Source organism: Mandrillus leucophaeus, unplaced genomic scaffold (genome assembly GCF_000951045.1).
Source record: "Mandrillus leucophaeus isolate KB7577 unplaced genomic scaffold, Mleu.le_1.0 Scaffold39, whole genome shotgun sequence".
NCBI classification, from domain to species: Eukaryota; Metazoa; Chordata; class Mammalia; order Primates; family Cercopithecidae; genus Mandrillus; species Mandrillus leucophaeus.
The window spans coordinates 2,699,902-2,720,517 of NW_012104142.1; the positions used below are offsets into that span (position 1 = coordinate 2,699,902).

General features: G+C 50.4%; 1 protein-coding gene across 1 annotated transcript in view; it reads left to right on the forward strand.

The window, feature by feature from the left end:
• The window catches only part of SLC29A3 (solute carrier family 29 (equilibrative nucleoside transporter), member 3), a 62,986-nt gene that overhangs the window by 15,832 nt on the left and 26,538 nt on the right, over window positions 1-20,616 (forward strand). Inside the window, exon 2 of the mRNA XM_011991080.1 lies at window positions 195-493. Within this exon, the coding sequence (XP_011846470.1) occupies window positions 195-493 (299 nt within the window). The remainder of the gene's footprint in view (window positions 1-194; window positions 494-20,616) is intronic.

Genomic DNA, 20,616 nt, shown 5'->3' on the forward strand with positions numbered 1-20,616 from the left:
TGCCCTTCTCCAGGTCTAATTTTTGTCTTTCTCCCTGATCCTTAAAATGAAGTTCTCCAACCAGGCTTTAGTGACTTTACAGAGCCCAGGGTGAGGGGGCATGGTCATTTTGTAGGCTGGGTGGGTCCCCAGCTGTCCCCAGCCTCAGTTTCTACTTACCTACCCTGTCTCTGTTGCCCTTCTTGCTCCAATAGTGGCCATTGCTTCAGAGGACGACTTTCAGCATAGTTCAAACTCCACCTACAGAACCATAGGCAGCAGTCTCCAAGCTGACCAGGAGGCACTGCTTGAGAAGCTACTGGACCACCCGCCCCCTGGCCTACAGAGGCCCGAGGACCGCTTCTATGGCACATACATCATCTTCTTCAGCCTGGGCATTGGCAGTCTACTGCCATGGAACTTCCTTGTCACTGCCAAGGAGTACTGGATGTTCAAACTCGGCAACTCCTCCAGCCCAGCCACAGGGGAGGACCCTGAGGGCTCAGACATCCTGGTAAGGGCATGTTTCTCCTGCAAGGCTGGTGGGAGCATACAGAGGCCTCATGCCTCACATGGCAGGGGAAGATGGAGATTTCAGACACATTTCCAGCCTTTAGATTACTTACTGTTTAGCTTGGGAAGAACATGCAAATTATGGTTCCATGTGGTGTGTATGGTAAACCCAAGAATCTAGAGTCCACACCTCCAGGGGTGTGAAGGTATGGACTGAATAGCATTAGTTACAGAAAATTCCAAAAGACTAGTAACTAAAATGAGATGGAAGGTCATTTTTCTCCCATGTTCAATTCTGGTGGGGACAGCCCAAGGCTGGTATGACGTTCTATGGCGTTAGGAACCCAGTTGCTTCAACTCTGTGCAGCTTTCATGGCCAAGGCCACCTCACACAGTACAAGATGGCTGTTGTAGGTCCAGCTGTTACATCAGTAGGTAGAAGCAAGAGGAGGAGGAAGAAATGCCTGTTGCCTGTAAGAACACTTCCTGGAAGTGACACACCTTGCTCTTCTTACATTGCATTGGTCAAAACTTAGGCATGTGACCACATCAGCTTGCAGAGCAGGCTGGGAAATGTAGTCTTTCGATGTAGCTTTATCTCAGAGAACCATGTGCCTGCTAAAATGGGAGGTTCTGTTATGGAAGATGGGGAAAATTAATCCAAAGGGATAATTAGTCTGATCACCATGGGAGAGATTGCTGTGACTTGGAGTTGGTGGGTTTCAAGAAAGGGGAGAAAACGATCCAGGTAGAAGAAAAAGGCTGGGCAATGGCAGAATGGGAGGAGAGTCCAGGTGTGTATGACAAACAGTGAAGCTGTGTTTGGGGCACAAGTAAGAGAGAGAGGTCTTGAGATCATTGCCCGGGGCCTTGAATGTCAAGGTGAGGAGTCAATTTTGTTTAGTTGACAGGGCTGCTCACTTTGCTGGGTGACTTTTCCAGAGAGGTGGGGGTGGTAGGGGAAGAGGATTAAAGAAAAAAATTATGACACTTGTTAAAACAGTAAGGAAAGCTTTATTTAAGACTTGTAGTAGGGGAGATAAATGGAGTCCAACTCTGAAAAGGAGACATGGGGATTTATAGCCAAGGGGCAGCATGAGGGGCCGGAGGATGGCACATTTCTAAGAGGAGAGTCAAGGCGAGGCCTCTGCTTGCTGAAAGCAGGCCCAGGACTTACACAATCGACCCTTGAACAACAGGGGTTCACTTAGATGCAGATTTTTGTTTCAACCAAATGTGGATGGAAAATGCAGTATTTGTGAGTTGTGAAACCTGCATATACAGAGGGCCAATGTTTCCTATTTGTGGTTCTGCAAGACCGACTGAGTATGCTCGGGTTTTGGTACCTGGGGGGGATCCTGGAACCAATCCCTTGAGTACACTGAATGGTGTGAGGAGCTTGATCGGATTTGAGAGAAGGGAATATTCTGGCTCAACTGGCCTAACAGGATGCTTGCTGAAAGCAGGCCTAGGACTTACACAGTCTACTCTTAAACAATATGGGTTTGAATTGTGTTATATGTGAAGTTTTTCAAACAAATGCTGATGGAAAATGTGCTATTAGTAGAGTTCAAAACCTGATTATAGGGAGAGCTGGGTTCCACAAGGCTGACTGGAGACCTGAGTACGTGTGGATTTGGGTATAGGTGGGAGTCCTGGACCAATGCCCTGAGTATATGGAGAGACAGCTGAACATCAGAGGTGGGGAATGAGGAACTTGATCAGATCTCAAAGGTGGGGGTGTAGCAGGACAAGCTGCAGACAAAACTCCTCAGACACCGGATTAAAGAAAGAAGAGGTTTTTTTATTTGGCCAGGAACGTTGGCAGACTTGCGTCTCAAAAGCCAAACTCTCCGAAGACAGAGTTCCTGGCCCTTTTAAGGACTTACAACTCTAAGGGGTTCCACTTGAAAGGGTCGTGATAGATTGAGAGCACATGTGGTTAGAGTGGGGGGTTAAAAGTAACCTCAGGCCTGGTCAGTGGCACTGGCTGGTCTTGCCACTGACTTCATTCCTGTCGTTTTTTAACTTTTACTTTCTCCTCTTCAGAGATAGGAGACAGTAAAAGAAATGGCTTCTCTCCTCATTCCCCCCTTTCAGAACCTCACTCACTAGTGGGAGTTCTCACTCTCATCTTCACTATCCAGGTCTTCCTGCCAGTCCAGTTCCATTGATTCCTAGAGTTACATACTCTGTTTTTTAACAGGGATCAAGTAGTTCTAATGGGTTATAGCACACATCAGGCTGGTCACTTCCTGGGCTGCATACCTTGTACTGGGTGGCATTATACTCACAAGTCCCTTTTAAACAACAAGACTGTTTCAAGTTTTTGCCCTATCTCAGTCTGAGGAAGGTCAGTTGAAGTCCTTACTGTACAAGTCCAACATTTAAGAAAAATGAATCCCACAGTGAGCTTCCTCATGCTTCGGCTGTGCATGGACCAGTCAGCTTCCGGGTGTGACTGGAGCAGGGCTTGTCATCTTCAGAGTCACTCTTTAAGGGTTGTCCAGGCTTGGTCTTGCCTCCCAGGTTTCAGGTGCTGCAGGTTTTACACGGCTGTGGTGGATCCAGGCTGGGATTCCCTCTACCTTCACAGTGGTGGGAGTGGTCAGGACGACAGTCTGGGGTCCTTTCCACCATGGCCATAAAGAGGCTACATTCCAGTCCTTGATCCACACTCAATTACCTGGGGAGAAAGGGTGAACTGGGGAGAATAAGCTAACAGGGCATCTCTCATTTACCCAGGCTGAGATTGTGTTATTTTTCCTAAAGCCTGTAGCTGTAACTCAATTTCACCTAACTCTCAGGGAGTGCCTGAAGGTCCCCGCAATGTGGGAGGGGGCCTATGATATATTTCATAAGGGGAATATCCCATTCTTTTAGAAGGGGTCCATCTAATTTTAAATAATACCATAGGGAGAGCCTGTATCCGTTTTAATCCTGTTTCCTGACATACTTTCCCTAAACTATTTTTGATAGTCCGATTCATCTGCTCCACCTTTCCGGAACTCTGAGGCTGGTAGGCGGCATGCAGTTTCCATGTGATCCCCAATACCTTTGCCGTCTTCTGTACCAAGTCAGCCACAAACACCGCCAGCCTGTTATCTGAGCCGATCCGTAAGGGCAGCCCAAATCTAGGAATAAGATCTCGAAGAAGCATATGGGTTACTTCATGAGCTTTCTCAGTTCGTGTTGGATAAGCCTTCACCCACCCAGAGTAGGTACACACAAGAACTAGTAAATACTTGTTACCTCCACACTTTGGCATCTCTGTGAAGTCCACCTGGAGATCTTCAAAGGGGACTGTTCCATAAACTTGTATGCTGGGCGGAACAGCTGGACCTTGCCTTGCATTATGCTGTCAGCAGGTAACACACAGCTGCGTCACCGTTTTGGCAAGGGCTGCAAATGCGAGATGTAGAAATACTGGCCTAACAACTTTTCAAGTGACTCCTGACCTAAATGGGTGGTTTCATGCACAGTCAGTACAACTGCGGCTCCTAGCAGCCATGGCACAGCTACTCTCCCATGTGGTAACCGAATCCATTCTTCCTTCATCAACTTGTCCTCCCTCTGCCTGGAGAAAGTCCTTTTCTTCTTTAGAATAAGTAGGTACAAGATCAGGTACTTGAGGGAGTAGGGGGGCTCTGACTGATGCCCGGAAGGGGGCAGATGCTGCTTTTCAAGCCTCTGAGTCAGCACGGGAATTCCCCAAACCCACCAAGGTGGAGGCTCGCTGGTGTCCTCTGCAATGCATAACTGCCACCTTGTGGGCTTTCCATACTGCTTCTAATAATTGCAGAATTTATTGTTGATATTTTATGTCCTTTCCCCCAGAGTTCAATAGGCCCTTTTCTTTATATAATGCTCCATGCACTTGAAGGGTTATAAAGGCATACCGAGAATCAGTGTAAATGTTTAGTCTTACCTTCACTGAGTTCTAAGGCCCAAATTAAAGCAATGAGTTCAGCTTTCTGGGCTGAAGTGCCCTGGGGCTACGATCTGGCTTCAACAGTGTCCAGGGTTACCACTACATACCCTACACATCTCTCTCCTTCTGGGTTGATGAAGCTGCTCCCATCCATGTATAGTTCCCAGTCTACTGATGCCCAAGGCTGGTCCCGGATGTCAGGTCTGCTAAACTGAGTCCAACACTTCTACACAGTCATGCTCGACAGGGTTCTCTGATACCAGGAGCAAGGTGGCAGGGTTCAGGGTGTTACAAACTTCAATGGTTACTCAGGGATTTTCACTGTGTAAAATCCAAGAGCAAACTTTGGTACTTGGTGAGTCTAGCATTCATTAGCCAATGATGTCCTTTAGTATTCATTAAGGTCACCACAGCATGGGGGGCCTTTATGTTCATGTTTTGCCCAAGAGTCAGTTTATCTGCTGCTTGTACTAGCAGGGCAGTTGCTGCCAAGGCCCTCAAACACAGGGGCCATCCTTTAGAAACCCTGTCTAGTTGTTTAGAGAGGTAGGCCACCGGCCTCGGCCAGGGCACCACAGTTTGGGTTAAAACTCCAAGTGCCATCTTTTCTCTCTGACACATACAATGTAAAAGGCTTTGTCAGATTGGGTAGCCCCAGGGCTGGGGCTGACAGAAGTTTTTCCTTTAACTCATGGAAGGCTTGTTGTTGTTGGGAGCCCCATTCAAAAGGTTCCTGGTCCCCCGCTTTGTGACCTCATACAAAGGCTTGGCTAATGCTGCAAAGTTTGGGATCCACAGTCTGCAAAACCCCACAGCTCCTAAGAATTCTCTCACCTGCCTTCTGCTCTTAGGCTCCGGTAGATTGCAAGTGACCTTCCTCAGTCCAATAACCTTTCTGCCAGGTTGAGCAGGGCCCCTTCCTCCTTGTCTGGGACCTCCTGCTCTGAGTCACCTTGTTTTCCTTTTAGCTGAGGGCATTTGTTCTCCCAATGTCCTTTTTTTTTTTTTAAGTTCTTGGGTACATGTGCACAATGTGCAGGTTTGTTACATATGTATACATGTGCCATGTTGGTGTGCTGCACCCATTAACTTGTCATTTACATTAGGTATATCTCCTAATGCTGTCCCTCCCTGGTTACGCTGCAAACTCTGACAGCCAGGCTCAGTTTCCTTTCCAGGGCACCCCCCCTTCCCTTGCCTCTTTGGAGGGACCCTTCTGATTGCTGCAGCTAATAGGTCAGCATTTCGCCAGGCCTGACGTTCATTCTCTTTGCGGTTTTCCTTACGGCTTACTGGCTTACGGCTTACAAACACCTGGTTAGCTATTTCTAATAACTGTGATGTATTCATCCCTGCAAACCCAGACTGTTTCTGTAGTTTTCTTGTAATGTCTTCTGTGCTTTTACTAACTAAAGCCATGTTAATCATGCACTGATTTTCAGGGCTATTGGGATCAAAGGATGTGTACATACGATAGGCCTCACACAATCTCACGTAGAATTGTGCTGGACTGGCCGGGCGTGGTGGCTCACGCCTGTAATCCCAGCACTTTGGGAGGCTGAGACAGGCGGATCACGAGGTCAGGAGATCGACACCATCCTGGCTAACATGGTGAAACCCCGTCTCTACTAAAAATACAAAAAAAATTAGCCGAGCGTGGTGGCAGGTGCCTGTAGTCCCAGCTACTCGGGAGACTGAGGCAGGAGAACGTGTGAACCCGGGAGGCGGAGCTTGCAGTGAGCTGAGATGCGCCACTGCACTCCAACCTGGGCAACAGAGCGAGACTCCGTCTCAAAAAGAAAAGAATTGTGCTGGATTTTTTTTTTCCCCTGAATGACCTCAGAGACCTTGTTAACGTTTGTGGCTTTCGGGGCTCCCCTCTTTAATCCTTCCAAGACAGCTTCCCTGTATCAATTCGGCCTTTGCATACCCTCTCTTTCATTTGGGTCCCACTGGGGGTCTGTTCCAGGGAACTGGGTCCTCACATACTCTTGGGGGTTTGGTAATCAGCCGGTGCATGTTCCTCTAGCCACTTAGTTGCTACTTGAAGCACTCTCCACCTTTCATCTGTGTTAAAGAGGAACATGAGCAACTGGTGGCAGTCAGCCCAGGTGGGGTTGTGGGTCTGGATAATAGTTTGGAGCAAATCAATTAGAGCTTGTGCCTTTTCAGTATAGGATGGGATATTGTTTTTCCAGTTGAGAAGGTCGGCAGAGGTGAAGGGCTGGTACACAAAAACATGCCTATCCACCATGTGCCCATCCTCATCTATCCCAGTATACCGCTGCTCTCTCAGGGGCATTTGTATCCCAGTTTTGGGTCGTAAATGAGCTGCCAAGGGAGGGGTTTCTCCCGAGGCTTCACCTCCTCTCTAGTCTACTCTGGGTGGCCTAGGGATATGTTTGTCTTGCAGAGGTGCAAGCTCTGTGGGCTCAAGAGTGGGGAGCCTCTCTCCCTGGTAAGGGGAGGGCACCGCTGGGATCACTGGTGCCATCTCCTGCAATGGATCTTCTGATGTTGGGTCGAACAGAACTTCAGGCGTTGATTTCCCTTGGTGGGTGGAGTGGGATCCTTCCTTGGCTATCTGTCTCTTTGCTACTAGCACTGCTGCTGCCTGCCCTCTTAGCCACTGTGGGGGATCTAGCATCAGCTGTAACCAAGTGTCTATGTATGGGAACTGGTCTGAGTATCCTGACTCACCAGTTACCTTGTGCCATACCTTAGAAACAAGAGACCTGTCCAGGCTTCCTTCTGATGGCCAACCCACTTCTAATGTTGGCCAATCTATTTCACACAAAGTTCTAAGTTTTCCTGGTGTCATAGTAACCCCATAGTCTCCACTAAATCCTTCCTTGAAATTTTTCAACATAGTTCCTAGCGGACTGGGCATACTTTGTGTCTGATCCATGTTTCCTCGAGACAAAACACCACGCTCACACCACACGCACACCACAGAACAAAGAACAGGTAAAAAGGGCACCCACAACTTTTTCAGTTTACACCAAACCAGAATCAAAACCAAAATCAGAGTATCCAGAAATCCAAGCCAGGTCAAAACCAAAATATCAAGCAATTCAAGTCAACTCAAAAACCAAAGTGCCGGTACAGGCACGCTGTGGGTGATCAGGCCACGCTTCCGCTCAAATGGAGTGGGCAAGTTCCAAAGACCAGTCTTACCAAGTTTCAGATGTCCAGACTTAAAGTGCCAGTTCCTTCCCCGTGTTCAGCCACTGCGCTGATCCTCTGTGGGGGCCTGCTGTGTACTGCTCTGACGAGGCGTTCCAGCCGGGCAATTGCCTACCCAGGAGCGCTCTCAGGATCCGCGTCGCTCAAGCTGGCCGGAGTCCCCCGCAGGGTTGTTCCACAGGGCAGGCCTAAGCAGCAGCTTCGACCGTCTGTTAATCACCTCGCCTCCGAGTCAGGTGAACCAAGAAATGTAGCAGGACGAGCTGCAGACAGAACTCCTCAGACACCGGATTAAAGAAGGAAAAGGTTTATTGATTCGGCAGGGAGCATCGGCAGACTCACGTCTCCAGAGCCGAGCTCTCCAAAGACAGTGTTCCTGGCCCTGTTAAGGGCTTACGAGGGGTTCCACGTGAAAGGGTCGTGATAGATTGAGAGCACATGTGGTTAGAGTGGGGGGTTAATCTTTTAACCTCAGGTCTGGTCATCAGTGGCACTGACTGAAGTCATCTTGCCACTGACTTCATTCCTGTTGTTTTTCAACTTTTACTTTGTCCTCTTCAGAGACAGGAGACAGTAAGAGAAATGGCTTCTCTCCTCAGGGGCATGCTGGCTAATCTGACTTGGCAAGATTCTTGGCTAAGACTGGGTTGGGCAGGCAGAAGTCAGGACTGGGGTTGGGGCCAAGGTCGAGGATGGGGCTCAGAAGAACCTGACGAAAGTTTGGTCAAGGAGAGTCTTGGTCAGGAGCCTCCGTTTCCACAGCTAATCCAGGCTGGTGTCTGTTGTCACTTGAGAGCATGGGAAGGCAAGGACTTCTCCGACAAATGCCAAGATGGGATGTTGCCAGCTGCCCAGCTGTGCCCTTCTTCTCTAGGGGTGCCTCAGAAACAAGAAGGAGGTATGCTAGCAGACCCCAGCCGCACCTTCCAGTGGCCCAGGAGGTGGCTCATCACTGCTTCCCAGAAGGAAATCCTTGGCCTCGCCCCAAGGAGCTGTCCTCAGTTTTATAGGCATGAATCTGCCATAGCGAGGGAGGCATCCCTGTTGTCCATCTCAAGGACTCACTGCGGCTACACATGTGGATCACCCAGGGAGCTTCTTAAAAAAACACCAGTTCATGGTCCTTTTGTAGTTCATGAACGTGATGACTGGGTTTCCACGCACATGTGTGAGATGGGCCTCCCTCAAACCTTGTTGTGTCATTGGCACATTACCTGTCCAATGAAAAGGAATAAAAATACCAGTGTGGGCCATGCCCCAGGGATTCTGATTAGATTAGCCTGAGCTGGGGTGTAGACATTGATATGCTTACAACTTCACACTTCCACACTCCCCTACTCCACCCCTCAACTCCCCCCATGATCTGACACATCTGACACCTGTGAGGGCCTTTTCTGTTAACTGAGGAACTCATAGATGCCTCCCGGGGCCAGAGCAATGGGATATAAACCATTTCTAAGGCTGAGGAAGTGCCATAGGAAGGCAGCAGAGTAGTTTACAGCCTCTCGACTCAAGGTGTGGTCCTCAGACCAGCGGCCTCACCTGGGAGCTTGTTAGTGATGCGGTCTCCCGCCCACCTGAGGCCCGTTGAGACAGGGCCTGTGAGCTGCCAAGCCCTTCGGGTGACTGAAGGGCACAGTAGGGTTTGTGGTGCACTGGACGGGGCTTGGCTGTGTGACCTCTCCATGCTGCCTCATGTTTCTGGACTGTATTAGTACTTTTTTTTTTTTTTTGAGACAGAGTCTTGCACTGTCACCCAGGCTGGAGTGCAGTGGCACAGTCAAGCCTCACTGCAGCCTCGACCTCCCTGGGCTCAAGTGATGCTCTTGCCTCAGCCTCCTGAGTAACTGAGACTACAGGCACACGCCACCATGCCTGGCCAATTTTTTTGTATTTGTTGTAGACACAGAGTCTCACTATGTTGCCCAGGCTGGTCTCAAACTCCTGGGTTCAAGAGATCCACCCGCCTCGGCCTCCCAAAGTGCTGGGATTACAGGCATGAGCCACCACACCCGGCCATCTTTCTGGTATGTTAAAGGAAGATATTTTAATACTACCACCAACTTCTTAGGGCTGTTGTGAGGATTAAGTATATTAATATGTGTTAAAAAGCAGTTAGGACAGGCCTGGCACGCCTATCCGAAGTGCCGTATAAACTATGATTGTGATGATCGTTTGGGTGATGGGGCCCATGCTTCTAAGCTGTCTGCAGCCCTGGTGCATTTCCGCAGGCGCAGGCTTAGCCCGGGTGCTTTACAATCCACTTTTATTTACCAGTGACTCCGATGTCCCAGCTTTCTGCCAGCCGCAGTAAATCACCTGGCCTACTGGGCTTCCTCCAGAAGGTCCCTGCCTGTCTCGGCCGGCACAGAGCTAGATTGCGTGTGCACCTGCCCTGCCCCTCCTCTGTCCACCACCAGGCCCCCAGGATCAAGCAGCCTCTGGAGGGAGGGGTGCCCAGGCTTGGCTCTGGGAGCAGCCCTCGCCCTGGGTACTGCTTTCACCGCAAGGCGATCCCTTCCCAGCTGCAGGCACTTGGCATTCTGAGCCCTGCTACGATGCTTTATGGCCTCTCTCCAACTGCTGGCAGGTGCAGATGTAGTACCTGCGGCTGCCCGGAGCTCCTGGCTCTTGGCATCGGAGATGAGAGACCTGTCACCCCTCGATTCATGGGCCGGGTTTGGGAAGCGAGCATGCTGGGGCGTTTCTGCATTTTGTGGGCCATTTTTCTTTGCCTCATTCCTCATCCCAGCCACCCACCTCCCCAACTCTTTCCTCCTCTCTTCCTGATTTCCCTGCGAGAGGCTGCCTGTCTGCCCTGTCACCTGAGGGCCACTTTGGGGGAAGGAGGAGGAGAGTCAAATGGTCCTGTCTCTAGCCACCACCTGCAACTCAATTAGCTGTGGGTCTAGATGTTTATTCTTTCCTGTACTTTCCTTTGAACATTTTCTGGGGATGAATACCATTTGATGGGGAGCAAGACCCAGGAGGAGGGTTTACCCAGACACCCCCTCCCCCAAATTATGTCACTTTCAAGGTCAGTGGGCTCATTTCCTTCTGCCTGGACAAATGTGGGGATGCGTTAGTATCCTGCTCACTCTGCCCTCCTGTCTCTATTCTCTGGAATAAGAACCTCCAATAAATCTATCACAGGCCTGCTGGCCCAGGGCCAAACAAAATTAGAGCATAAATGAGGAAGAATTGATAAGAAAAGATGGCACAGGGGCCTGCAACAGCTGCCATTGCCTGAGCCCGACTCTGGGCCCACTATGCAGGCAGGGGTATTGCATGTGTTGTTTCTCATTAGCCCTGCAATGCAAGTCTTCGTAACCCTTTTCTTAAGACAAAAACCAGAGGCTCAGAGAGGCTAGGTAACCTGCCTGAGATCACACAGCTAGAAAGAGCTATAGAGAATTTTATGGGGCATTGAGGTGGATAGATGATTACAGACTCATTCATACTCAGAGAGTGGTATGTAGGGTATATCCTGGAGATGCCCCACCCCCCACCCCCCACACTTTGACTCCACCAAACACCATCTTCCTTCCTTTGGAGAGCCTGCCCTTGGTCTGGCCTCCTTTTCCAGCCTGAAACCACAGGTGCCTGTGTTCTACCCCTGGGTCCTGGACCCAGCATCCCTTCTCCCTTCCCCACCTGACCTGTTTAGCTGGAGGTCCTCCCCAGCTCTGGGGTTGTAAGCCATCCCCTGCCCTGTGGGGCCTCCTCACCCTTCCCCAGGCTCTCCTGCAGGCCTGTATTGGCTGCCCTTGGCCTAGAACAGAACAGTGAGCTGGACAAGCCCCACTTCCTGTTCCGGAGAGAAGAGTGTCTGCACCTTCTCCTGGCCATTCCTTGCTGCAAGGCCCCCACAGTCACTCTCCACACCTTCCTTCCTGTGTACCTCGGTCTGCCCAGGGACTCCTCTCTGAGGGACTGCAGGACACGGCCAGGTCATGGGTGAGACCTACAGCCCGACTTGGTGTCAGCAGGGCTGGGACCTGGGCCAGGCACTCTACTGATGCCCCTGTCCATCCCCCCATCTGACCAGGAGGCACCCCACCACTCAGTCCCGGGGGTGAGGCAGGAGACAGAATCATCTCGTCTCCAGGCACGTCCCCTGAAGCCACCTCTCTGAGTTAGGGGCTCCACGTCTGGGTCTTCAGAGCAGCATCATACTTCCCCATCACATCCTGTCCTATAGCTCATGGAGACCGAGCGCTGGCTGGGTGGGAGCCGCGGCTCTCAGCACTTTGCCTGCATTATCTCATGCAGCCCCACAGCACCCCTGTAGGTCAGGAACTGTTATCATCCACCATGACAGATGAGGAGGCCTCCCCCACCAGTGAATAAAACTCTCTTACTTTACATCCTGTGCCCCTGGCACACCTGTCATGGCACCCAACACATAATAGCACATAAATATTTGTCACATTAGTTATCATAAGGCTGAGAAGGAAAGCTCCACAAGCCAATCCATGAGAGTGATGCCATGGCTCTGCAAGGGAGCAGAAGAAGCTCTGGGAGTCACACTGGCTACCAGTAAAGGAGTTCTGATCTTTCAGGTGTGTTGGCATAGACATGAAGTGGGGTTCCTGCCATAGGGAAGGTAGCCAGGTTGTCCTGGTTCAGCAAGTGGGGGACGTAGGGCATCCCCTCCCCTTATTTCCAGTCCCTTAGTTCTGGTCCAGTCTCTCAGCCCTGCAAAGCAGCAAGGCTGATCTGCCCTTAAAGTGCGGACATCCCAGTCCAAGGAGGAAGTGTTCAAAGGAAGCAGAATGAGCTTATGTGGAGAAGAGGAAGCTGGAGGACAGATTATCAGAGGTTACCAAGTCCCTGCCATGCAGCCTGTACCCACCTCCTACTTGACCTGCCATCTTCCTTCCACATGACATCCTGGTGAGTTAGGTACTGTCATCGCAGTTGCCAAATGAAATCAAGGCTCACAGACTTTAGACCACTGACCCAAGGTCACTTGCTAGCAAGTGATAGAACTGCAGAGCCCATGCTTATAACCAGCGTGTTCTCCAAGCTATCTGTCTACCTTGGCACACTCAGCCCTGGCTGCACATCGGGATCACCTGGGAAGCTTTTAAAAAATACCCCACCGGCGTGTGCCTGTAATCCCAGCTACCCAGGAGGCTGAGGCAGGAGAATCACTGGAACCTGGAAGGCAGAGGCTGCAGTGAACCGAGATCATGCCAATGCACTCCAGCCTGGGCAACAGAGCAAGAATCTGTCTCAAAAGAGAAAAGAACAGAAAAGAAAATACCCCACATCCCACGTGTTCCACTCACCCAATTCTAATTCCTTCTGAGGGGCCTGGGCACAAGCGTTTTAAGTTCTCCAGATAAGGCTAATGTGTAGCCAGATAACCATGATCCAGGCCAGGCATGGTGGTGTGTACCTGTAGTCCCAGCTACTCAGGAGGCTGAGATGGGAGAACAGAACAGTGAGCTTGAGCCTAGGAGTTCGTGACCAGACTTGGCAACATAGTGAAACCCCAGTCTCAAAACAAAAAGGACTATGATTCAAGTAAAACGTTACCACATAGGGGGCAGAAGCAGCTGTCCTCTGCCTCCACTAGAGTACCCATTAACCCATTAAACAGGCAAAGGCTACATCATGAGAGACTTAGGTGAGCCTTCTGGGAGAACTTCCTGCCATGCAAGTCAAGTTGTCAAACCTAGCAGTGAAGGGGACAGTTTCCCCCTTGGAGAATTAGGGCCACCATCCTGTGGGAAGTGCAAGGAGGTGGCCTAGTCTACCTTAGAGTATGGGATTCCTCATGGGACTCCCTACAAATGTAGGTGGTTGGAGGGTTCGGTGCTTGTCTGACGAAAATGCTCTGGGCTTGAGCTGCACCCGCGAGCCCACAGTTCCACGCCAACCAGTGGCGGCCCCTGGAGGAGCCTTTGCCCTTTCTCTTGGTAATGCTCCCCTTTGCTGGGCCAGGGGGCCAAGGGCTGTAGTTAGGAGATGGGGGCTCCACAGCCACCCTCCTCTTCCTTCCAATTTCCCAGGCTCCTGGAAAAGGAGTGATAGGGCCAACTGGGCTCAATGTGGGCATCCTACACCTGGGGTGGCACAAAGCTAGAGCAAGTGAAACTGGAGAGCAGAAGAGAGGCAGTCCTGAGGCCCTGACCCAGCTGGGTAACCTCTCTGTGTGTATCAGGGAGTAGAGGCTCCCTGTTCCCACAGGTTTAAGAGTCATAGGACAACTGTTTGGTAAAGGCTCCATAGCTGGGTGAAAGGTGGATTTGTCCTGTCTCATAGGACCACAAGGTAGCTGGGAGGAACCCAGATTTGGCAACAGAGGGACTCTAGTCTAGCAGTGCCCTTACCTACTGTGTGGGTTGGGGACAGGCTCTGTGGCCCCTGGGCCTTCTGCCCACAGACCCACCTGGCAGCATTTACATAACGCTGCAGACACAGGTAGGGCGGAAAGTCCTGACAGTTATGGCATGCCTTATAAGGTGGTGGCCGCTGTGTGAGGACTTTGCTAAATCCCAACATTCACTACCTTTACTAAACTGTTACCATGTGCCAGGCACTGCTAAGGGTACAAATTCATTCATTAACTCAGCAATATTTATTAAGCAATCTACCGTGTGCTAGAAGTTTGTTTTTTTTTTTTTTTCCATTTTTTTTTTTTAAGAGTCCGAAGACATAGGTTTATTTTGCCCTTTATACAGAGAAGGAAACCAAGGTTGAAAAAGTTTAAGTCATTTGCCCCCAGGTACAAAGTAAGTGACAACTGGGACTCAGACTGGGGCCCTGTCAACCCATGTATTTATGATCTTAACCCCAGTGCTTTATATCAGCGTTTTCAAAATTTTTTTGAGCATGATGGCTATCTCACCTGGCAAGACCTTTGTATCTATAATGCAGACAACAGTTTCATGAAGCTGCATCTGTACTTAAAAAAAGGAAACTCCACTCTGACTGCAGTTTCAAGGAGGAGCAAGTGATCAACAGTGCCAGTGCTGGTTGTAAGCCTTGCAGGATGAGGATGGAGCATTTGACCTTGTGCAGGTTCATGGTGACCTTGGGGAGCAGCATTGTGGAGGATGGGGGGAGAGGCAGAGGAGACAGCAAACTCAAGGAATTTTGCTTTAAATGGGAGCAGGACAATGAGGCACAAGCTGCAGGAAACTGTCATTCAGAAGGGGAAGAATGTTCTGTTCTTTTATTTTTAATACGAGAGACATAGCAGGCAGTTTGTGTGTGGAAGCAAATGATCCAGCAGAGAAGGAAAAACGCGTGATGAAGAAGAGGGAGCTTACCTGAGCGAGGTCCATGAGCAGGCCAGAGGGCTCGGGTGCACAGAGAAGGGTCCCAGAAAAAGATGCAGACAGCTCACTCACCTTTAGTAAGAAAGAAGGCAACAAAGGATTAAATAGAATAAAATAAAATTCTGGTCGTGACCCATCAAATGGATTTCATATTCTTTAATGAGCTGTGCAACAACTCATTAAACTTTGAACAACCTGCTCTGCCTGTTTCCCCCTAACTTTGTAGCCATCTATGAGGATGTGGCATGTCCTCATTCTACAGAGGAGGAAAGTAGAGACAGTAACTCGTTAGTGTCACATAGCTAATAAGACCAGAATGGGGGCCGCAGCCCAGGGTACCTGAATCAGTATCAGATTTCCTGGGACATTTGGAAAATACCTGGATTCCTAGACCTTTCTGTGATGACTTTATCTCCCCGGGTGAGGCCTGGGCATTGTTGCCAGGTGGTCCTGATGCCAGCTGGCTCAGGGAACAGGTATTCAGGAGTCTCTCTTTGTGCCAGGTGGTGTTCCTGCAGACCCATTTTAGTGCTACTCAGCTCTCTCTCCAAATGGAAACAATGTTTAGACTCCCTTTGGCAATCCTCTTTTATTCTTTTTTTCTTTTTCTTTTTCTTTTTTTCTTTTTTTTTGAGACAGAGTCTCGCTGTATCGCCCAGGCTGGAGTGAAGTGGCGCGATCTCGGCTCCTGGGTTCACTCCACCTCCCAGGTTCAAGCAATTCTCCTGCCTCAGCCTCCTGAGTAGCTGGGATTACAGAAGCCCGCCACCATGCCTGGGTAATTTTTGTATTTTTAGTAGAGATAGGGTTTCACCATGTTGGCCAGGTTGGTCTTGAACTCCTGACCTCAAGTGATCCGCCCACCTTGGCCTCTCAAAGTGCTGGGATTACAGGCGTGAGCCACTGCACCGTACCAGTAATCCACTTTTTAAGAGCAGAATTCCCAAGAGTGGAGAAGGGTACAACACCCCTCCTCCCGCGTATTAAAGTGGGATTTTGCCTGAGCTTTGTCATCCTAGGAAAGGAGATGGGGAGTCTGAGGTCAGGCAGGATGCGGGGGGCTTCAGGCTTTCTGCCTCTGGGTGTGCGTGAGTGGCTACCAGTTGCTTCGGCTGGCGTGGATGACTGCTCTAAACCATTTTTAAAAATTAGAACCAAAGTGAGTCATTTTTTAAAATCCCCTTGTCCACCCTCTGATTCTAACTGCAGGCCCAGCCAGCGTGCCATTCCCAATAAATAATACACCTGTGATGGCTTTTTCTTCTGTTTTTAGCTCTTGCTGCGTCCTACAGAGGGGGAAAAAAAAGCCTAGTTTGAAACACTGTCAGTCATGCCTTTGGTGGCCTCAGCTTCTCTAGTTCTTTTCTTATTTTCTCCCTAAGTGCTCATGACCCCTTTTTCCCCACCTGCGCTATGCTCCCTTGCCCTCCAGGCTATCGACTGCTCCCTCTCTGCCTTCAATTTCTTCCTACAGATATCCTTAAAATCCAGAGGCGATTTCCTGGACAAATTAGAAGATGGCCCGGACCTTAAGTGCTCAAGTGTCTCTTTAACATGATTGATCATCACAAGTGTCCAGATAGCGGAACCTAAATTAGAGTCTGCACTGAGGAGCCCAGCGCTTTCGACACAGACAGGGAGCCTGGGAGGGGTCTGCGGCACTGGGTGCCTGGGGCCTCCTTGCTGGCCTCTTGCAGGTCCTCACTGCCTGTGCTTCCGTGCGCGTCTATGCCTGTCTGCATGCAGGCACCTGAGGCCTAGAGCAGCCTGTGGTTTCTGCCCACATGCACCTCCAAAGAGAAACGGCCTCCCCAAGGCGGGAGCGGTCTGTTGTTGAGGAAGTGCCTGCCAGGGGTTGGCTAAGGACTCTCTCTTCCTGATGGTCCCTCATGTTTTCTAGTACAGAGAGAGGCTGGAGCACCCCCAGACCACCTCCTCATTACCACCAGGTCACAGGGCATGGCCCTTGTGCCTGGTCATCAGCCTTGTGACACTGATGCACGGGACCCTCTGGGGGATGCAGAAGCCTCCTGGCCAGGCAAGGGCTGCGTGGGTAGATGGGGAGTGTTCTTGAAAGGCCTTCTTCCTCTTTTCCCTATCACATGGCAGAAGTCAGGCTGCAGAAGAGGAAAGACTGGCTGGCCCGAGCATCAGCAGTGGCCGAGCCTCCAATCAGCTCATCCTCAGGGAGCTGGAGGTCACTCGTGCATGGATCCGTGAGGTTCCCAGTTTCTCTGACTCCTCGGTTTCTGAGCCCTTACTCTGCCTATTCAGGTTCCAGCCTGAGAGTACGTGGGGGGAATAAAAGGGAAAAGAATCAAAGCAGTCAGCTTGCCCCTTACTAGGAGGCCTCAGGAAGGCTTGGCCAAGGCAGGATATAAGGGTAGATAGAAATGAGGTTTCCATCTTCCTTGCTCACTCTGCGTGGCAGAAAGACTCTGGATTCAGGAGAGCTGGCTTCTGTTTCTGACTGTGTTTCAAACTTGCTGGGTGACGTGAGACCATGTCCTCCTTTGAGAAATGAAAATATTAGACCGTAGATTGGGATCCAGAAACTTTTCCTGCAAAGGGCCAGATGGTTCGTATTTTAGGCTTTGTGGGCCCCACAGTCTCTGTTTGCGATCTCAGCTCTGCCCTTGCAGAGTGAAAGCTGCCCTTGACAACACATAAACAAATGGGCTGACCGAAGGCCGACCGCGCTCCAGTGTTCACACAAAGGAAGAGGGCAGACTTGGCCCGGGGATAGCCTGTTGCCAACCTCTGGACTGGCAACACTCCCTTATGGCTCTTTCCCAGTTCTGTGATCTATTACAGAGGTACCTACCCTGCTGAATTTGTCTTCATATCACTGACCACTGCCTGACCTATTATCTATTTGTTTATGCATTTGCTGGCCGTCTCTTTGACTAGATGGGCAGTTCCATAAAGGCAGGAACTTGAGCTGAATCTCCTATGTCTACAACATTTAGTGAGCTCAGTAAGTATTTGCAGAAGGATGAATCCATCTGTGAGTATTTGTGGAGAGGAGAGAGGGACGGGAGGAAGAACCGCCATCACCTGAGTGTGCACTGTGGTCCTGCGACGCACCTGCACCACAGCCTGCACACCCGGGCCTGCCTGGGCCCCAGCCTCATCCCCCCTTTCCCCATCCCCATCCATACTCCAGCTCACCCCTGTGGAGGCTTGAACACATCAAGCTCTTTCCTGACTCAGGGTCAGCCGTACCCCGTTCCCTCTGTCCAGGCTCTAGGTTAGCCAATTATTTGTTTTTCAGTTTTATTGCATTTATCCTAATTTGCAGTCTTTCCCCCACACACTTGCTATTGATTCTTTTTTTTTTCTTTTTCTTTTTCTTTTTTTTTTTTTGTGCCTCCCTCACTAGAACACTGGCATCCCCAGCCCCTAGAACACATTGGGCATATACAAGGTGCTTGGCCATCATTTGTTGAATGAGTGAATGAGCTCTAGAAGGTCAACCGCCTTTCACCTTTAGTGAGTGAATAGATGAATGGGTAAATTAACCACTGCCACCTGCTTCTTCCCATCTGCTCCCTCCACCCATTTCTGCCAGGTGATTCCCTCTACGCCCAGCACTGCCCCCCATACTGTTTGGCATTGAGAAGCCCCCAGAGCTCCCCAGTACCTTCAAAAACAAAACCTCTCTTTAGGCAGCTGCCTGAGACCACCCCCGAATCGGCCCTCAGCCACTCTCGCCTCCACATACCCCGTTATTTCTCCAAGTGGAGCCCCCAAGGTTTCCTGAAAAGGAGCCTAGCGAGGGGACGGTGCAGCAAAGTGCATGAGGGGCCTGGAGGCGAGGCTGCAAGGAGGAGGAGGCGTAGAGTAGCAGTCACAGGGAGGCTGATTGATAAGGTGTGTGGGCTAAGGGTGGCCAGGCCCAGGGAGGAGCTTGAGCAAAGGCATGGAGGGGATGCCTGGGGGAGAGGCTAGAACCCGAGGGGAGACTGGGTGGACATGTGAGCCATAGTCAGGCGATGTGGAGACGGGACCAGTAGATGTGATTGACTGGGGTGAGGGTGAAGGAGAAACCAAGGAAGCTGTGAGGAGGGGCTGAGAAAAGGAGGATGACCATGGGCCCTTTGGAGGGGCTGCTTGAGAGTCTTCTCTTGAAGACCTTTGATTTGAGGAGCTTGGGGTTTGGGCTCAGCAGGACCCTTAAGCAGTTGTTCTGGAGGAAGAGACGAATGTGTGGGTAGAGGTCATGAAGCCAGGGGAGGTGAGCTTCTCCTACCACCACCCTTACCCTTAACAAAAGGAGGGCAGGAAATGAAGGATGGAGCTCAGGGGGCACCTTGGGGTGGTGGAGGGAGCCACAGGTGGACGGAGATGATGAGGAAGTGTGGTGGAGGCAGGAATGGGTGTGGCCTTGTGAATTTGGAGGAGAGGAGTGCTGGAAGGACATTGCATTCGTTTCTTGTGGCTGTCTTCACCAAGTACCATGAACTGGGTAGCTGAAAAGCAAGGCTGTAGGGAATAACGTTTCCTTGATGCTTCTTTGGCATTTTTTGACTCAGGGCAGCATCACTAGCGTCTGTGGCTCTATCTTCACGCAGCCTCTGCCTGTGTGTCTGTGTGTCCTTCCCTCTTTTCCCATCTACTGTGGATTGAGGGGTCATTCCTCCTCCAGTAGGATCTCCTCTTAATTAAGCACATCTGCAAAGACCCTATGCCCAGATAAGTCACATCCTGAGGTTCTGGGTAGACATGAATTTTGGGGCATGAATTCAGCCCCCTCTAGACAAGGTAGCGTGTAGTGTCTGGAGTGTGAGGAACAAGACCAGGCCTTGGTTACAGGTGGGCTGCGAGGAAGACACTGAGGACCCTTAGAGGAAATGTTTCCCCAGGGCAGCTGGGAGGGACACGGCTGGCAGTGGCAGCATGGACTGCATTTTCAAGGAGTGTGGAGTGAAGGGGAGGAGGGGCCTGGCGCCTGGAGGCAACAGAGTCAAAGTGTTTTTTTGTTTTTTTTTTTTAACTGTTAAGAAAATTTTTGTGGTTTTATTGTATCATGAGGCATTGAAACATCTGAACAAATCAATGTCTGGGCGTTGGGGCAGCTGCTTTCTCCTTCACTTCTTTGGGTTACTAGAGCAACTTGTCAGTAGATTAAAAAAAAAAAAAAAAAAAAAAAGGACAACCTTTTGCATTACTTAAGTCTTTCCAAGGCATGCACTGGTACAACACAAATTTCTCCCATCAGATGCAACTAGTCTAGCGTCCAAACATCATGCACGGGCGAGGAAAAGCGATTCAAGCCTGGGGGTGGCAGCTCACTGCGCCCACTCCTGCCGCGGCCCTGCTCATTTGTGCATGATATTTGGAGCATCTGGAGGAGTGGGAATAGTATTGGGAAGAGGAGGGAGGAGGAAACAGCGTGAGTGCCTAGTTGAGAGGAGGTCAGCCGAAGTTGTGCAGGGCGAGCCTGAACATGTCATTGGTGCAAACCCAAGCATGTTTTTTTGTTTGTTTGTTTGTTTGTTTGTTTGTTTTTACCTAAAGGGAGACCTAAGAGAGCCTCTTGGCCAGCAGAGAAAGGAACAAGCAGCCCTGAGGGAAAGAGAGAAAATGCAGGCAAGAAAGGTGGGGTTCATGTGAGTCTCCGGGAAGTCAGCTTAGGCTGGAGGAAGAGCCCTTCTTGCAGAGCGGAGAGGAGGTGTGCTCCAGAAAGCCTTGCACACACCGCGGGGAGGAAGG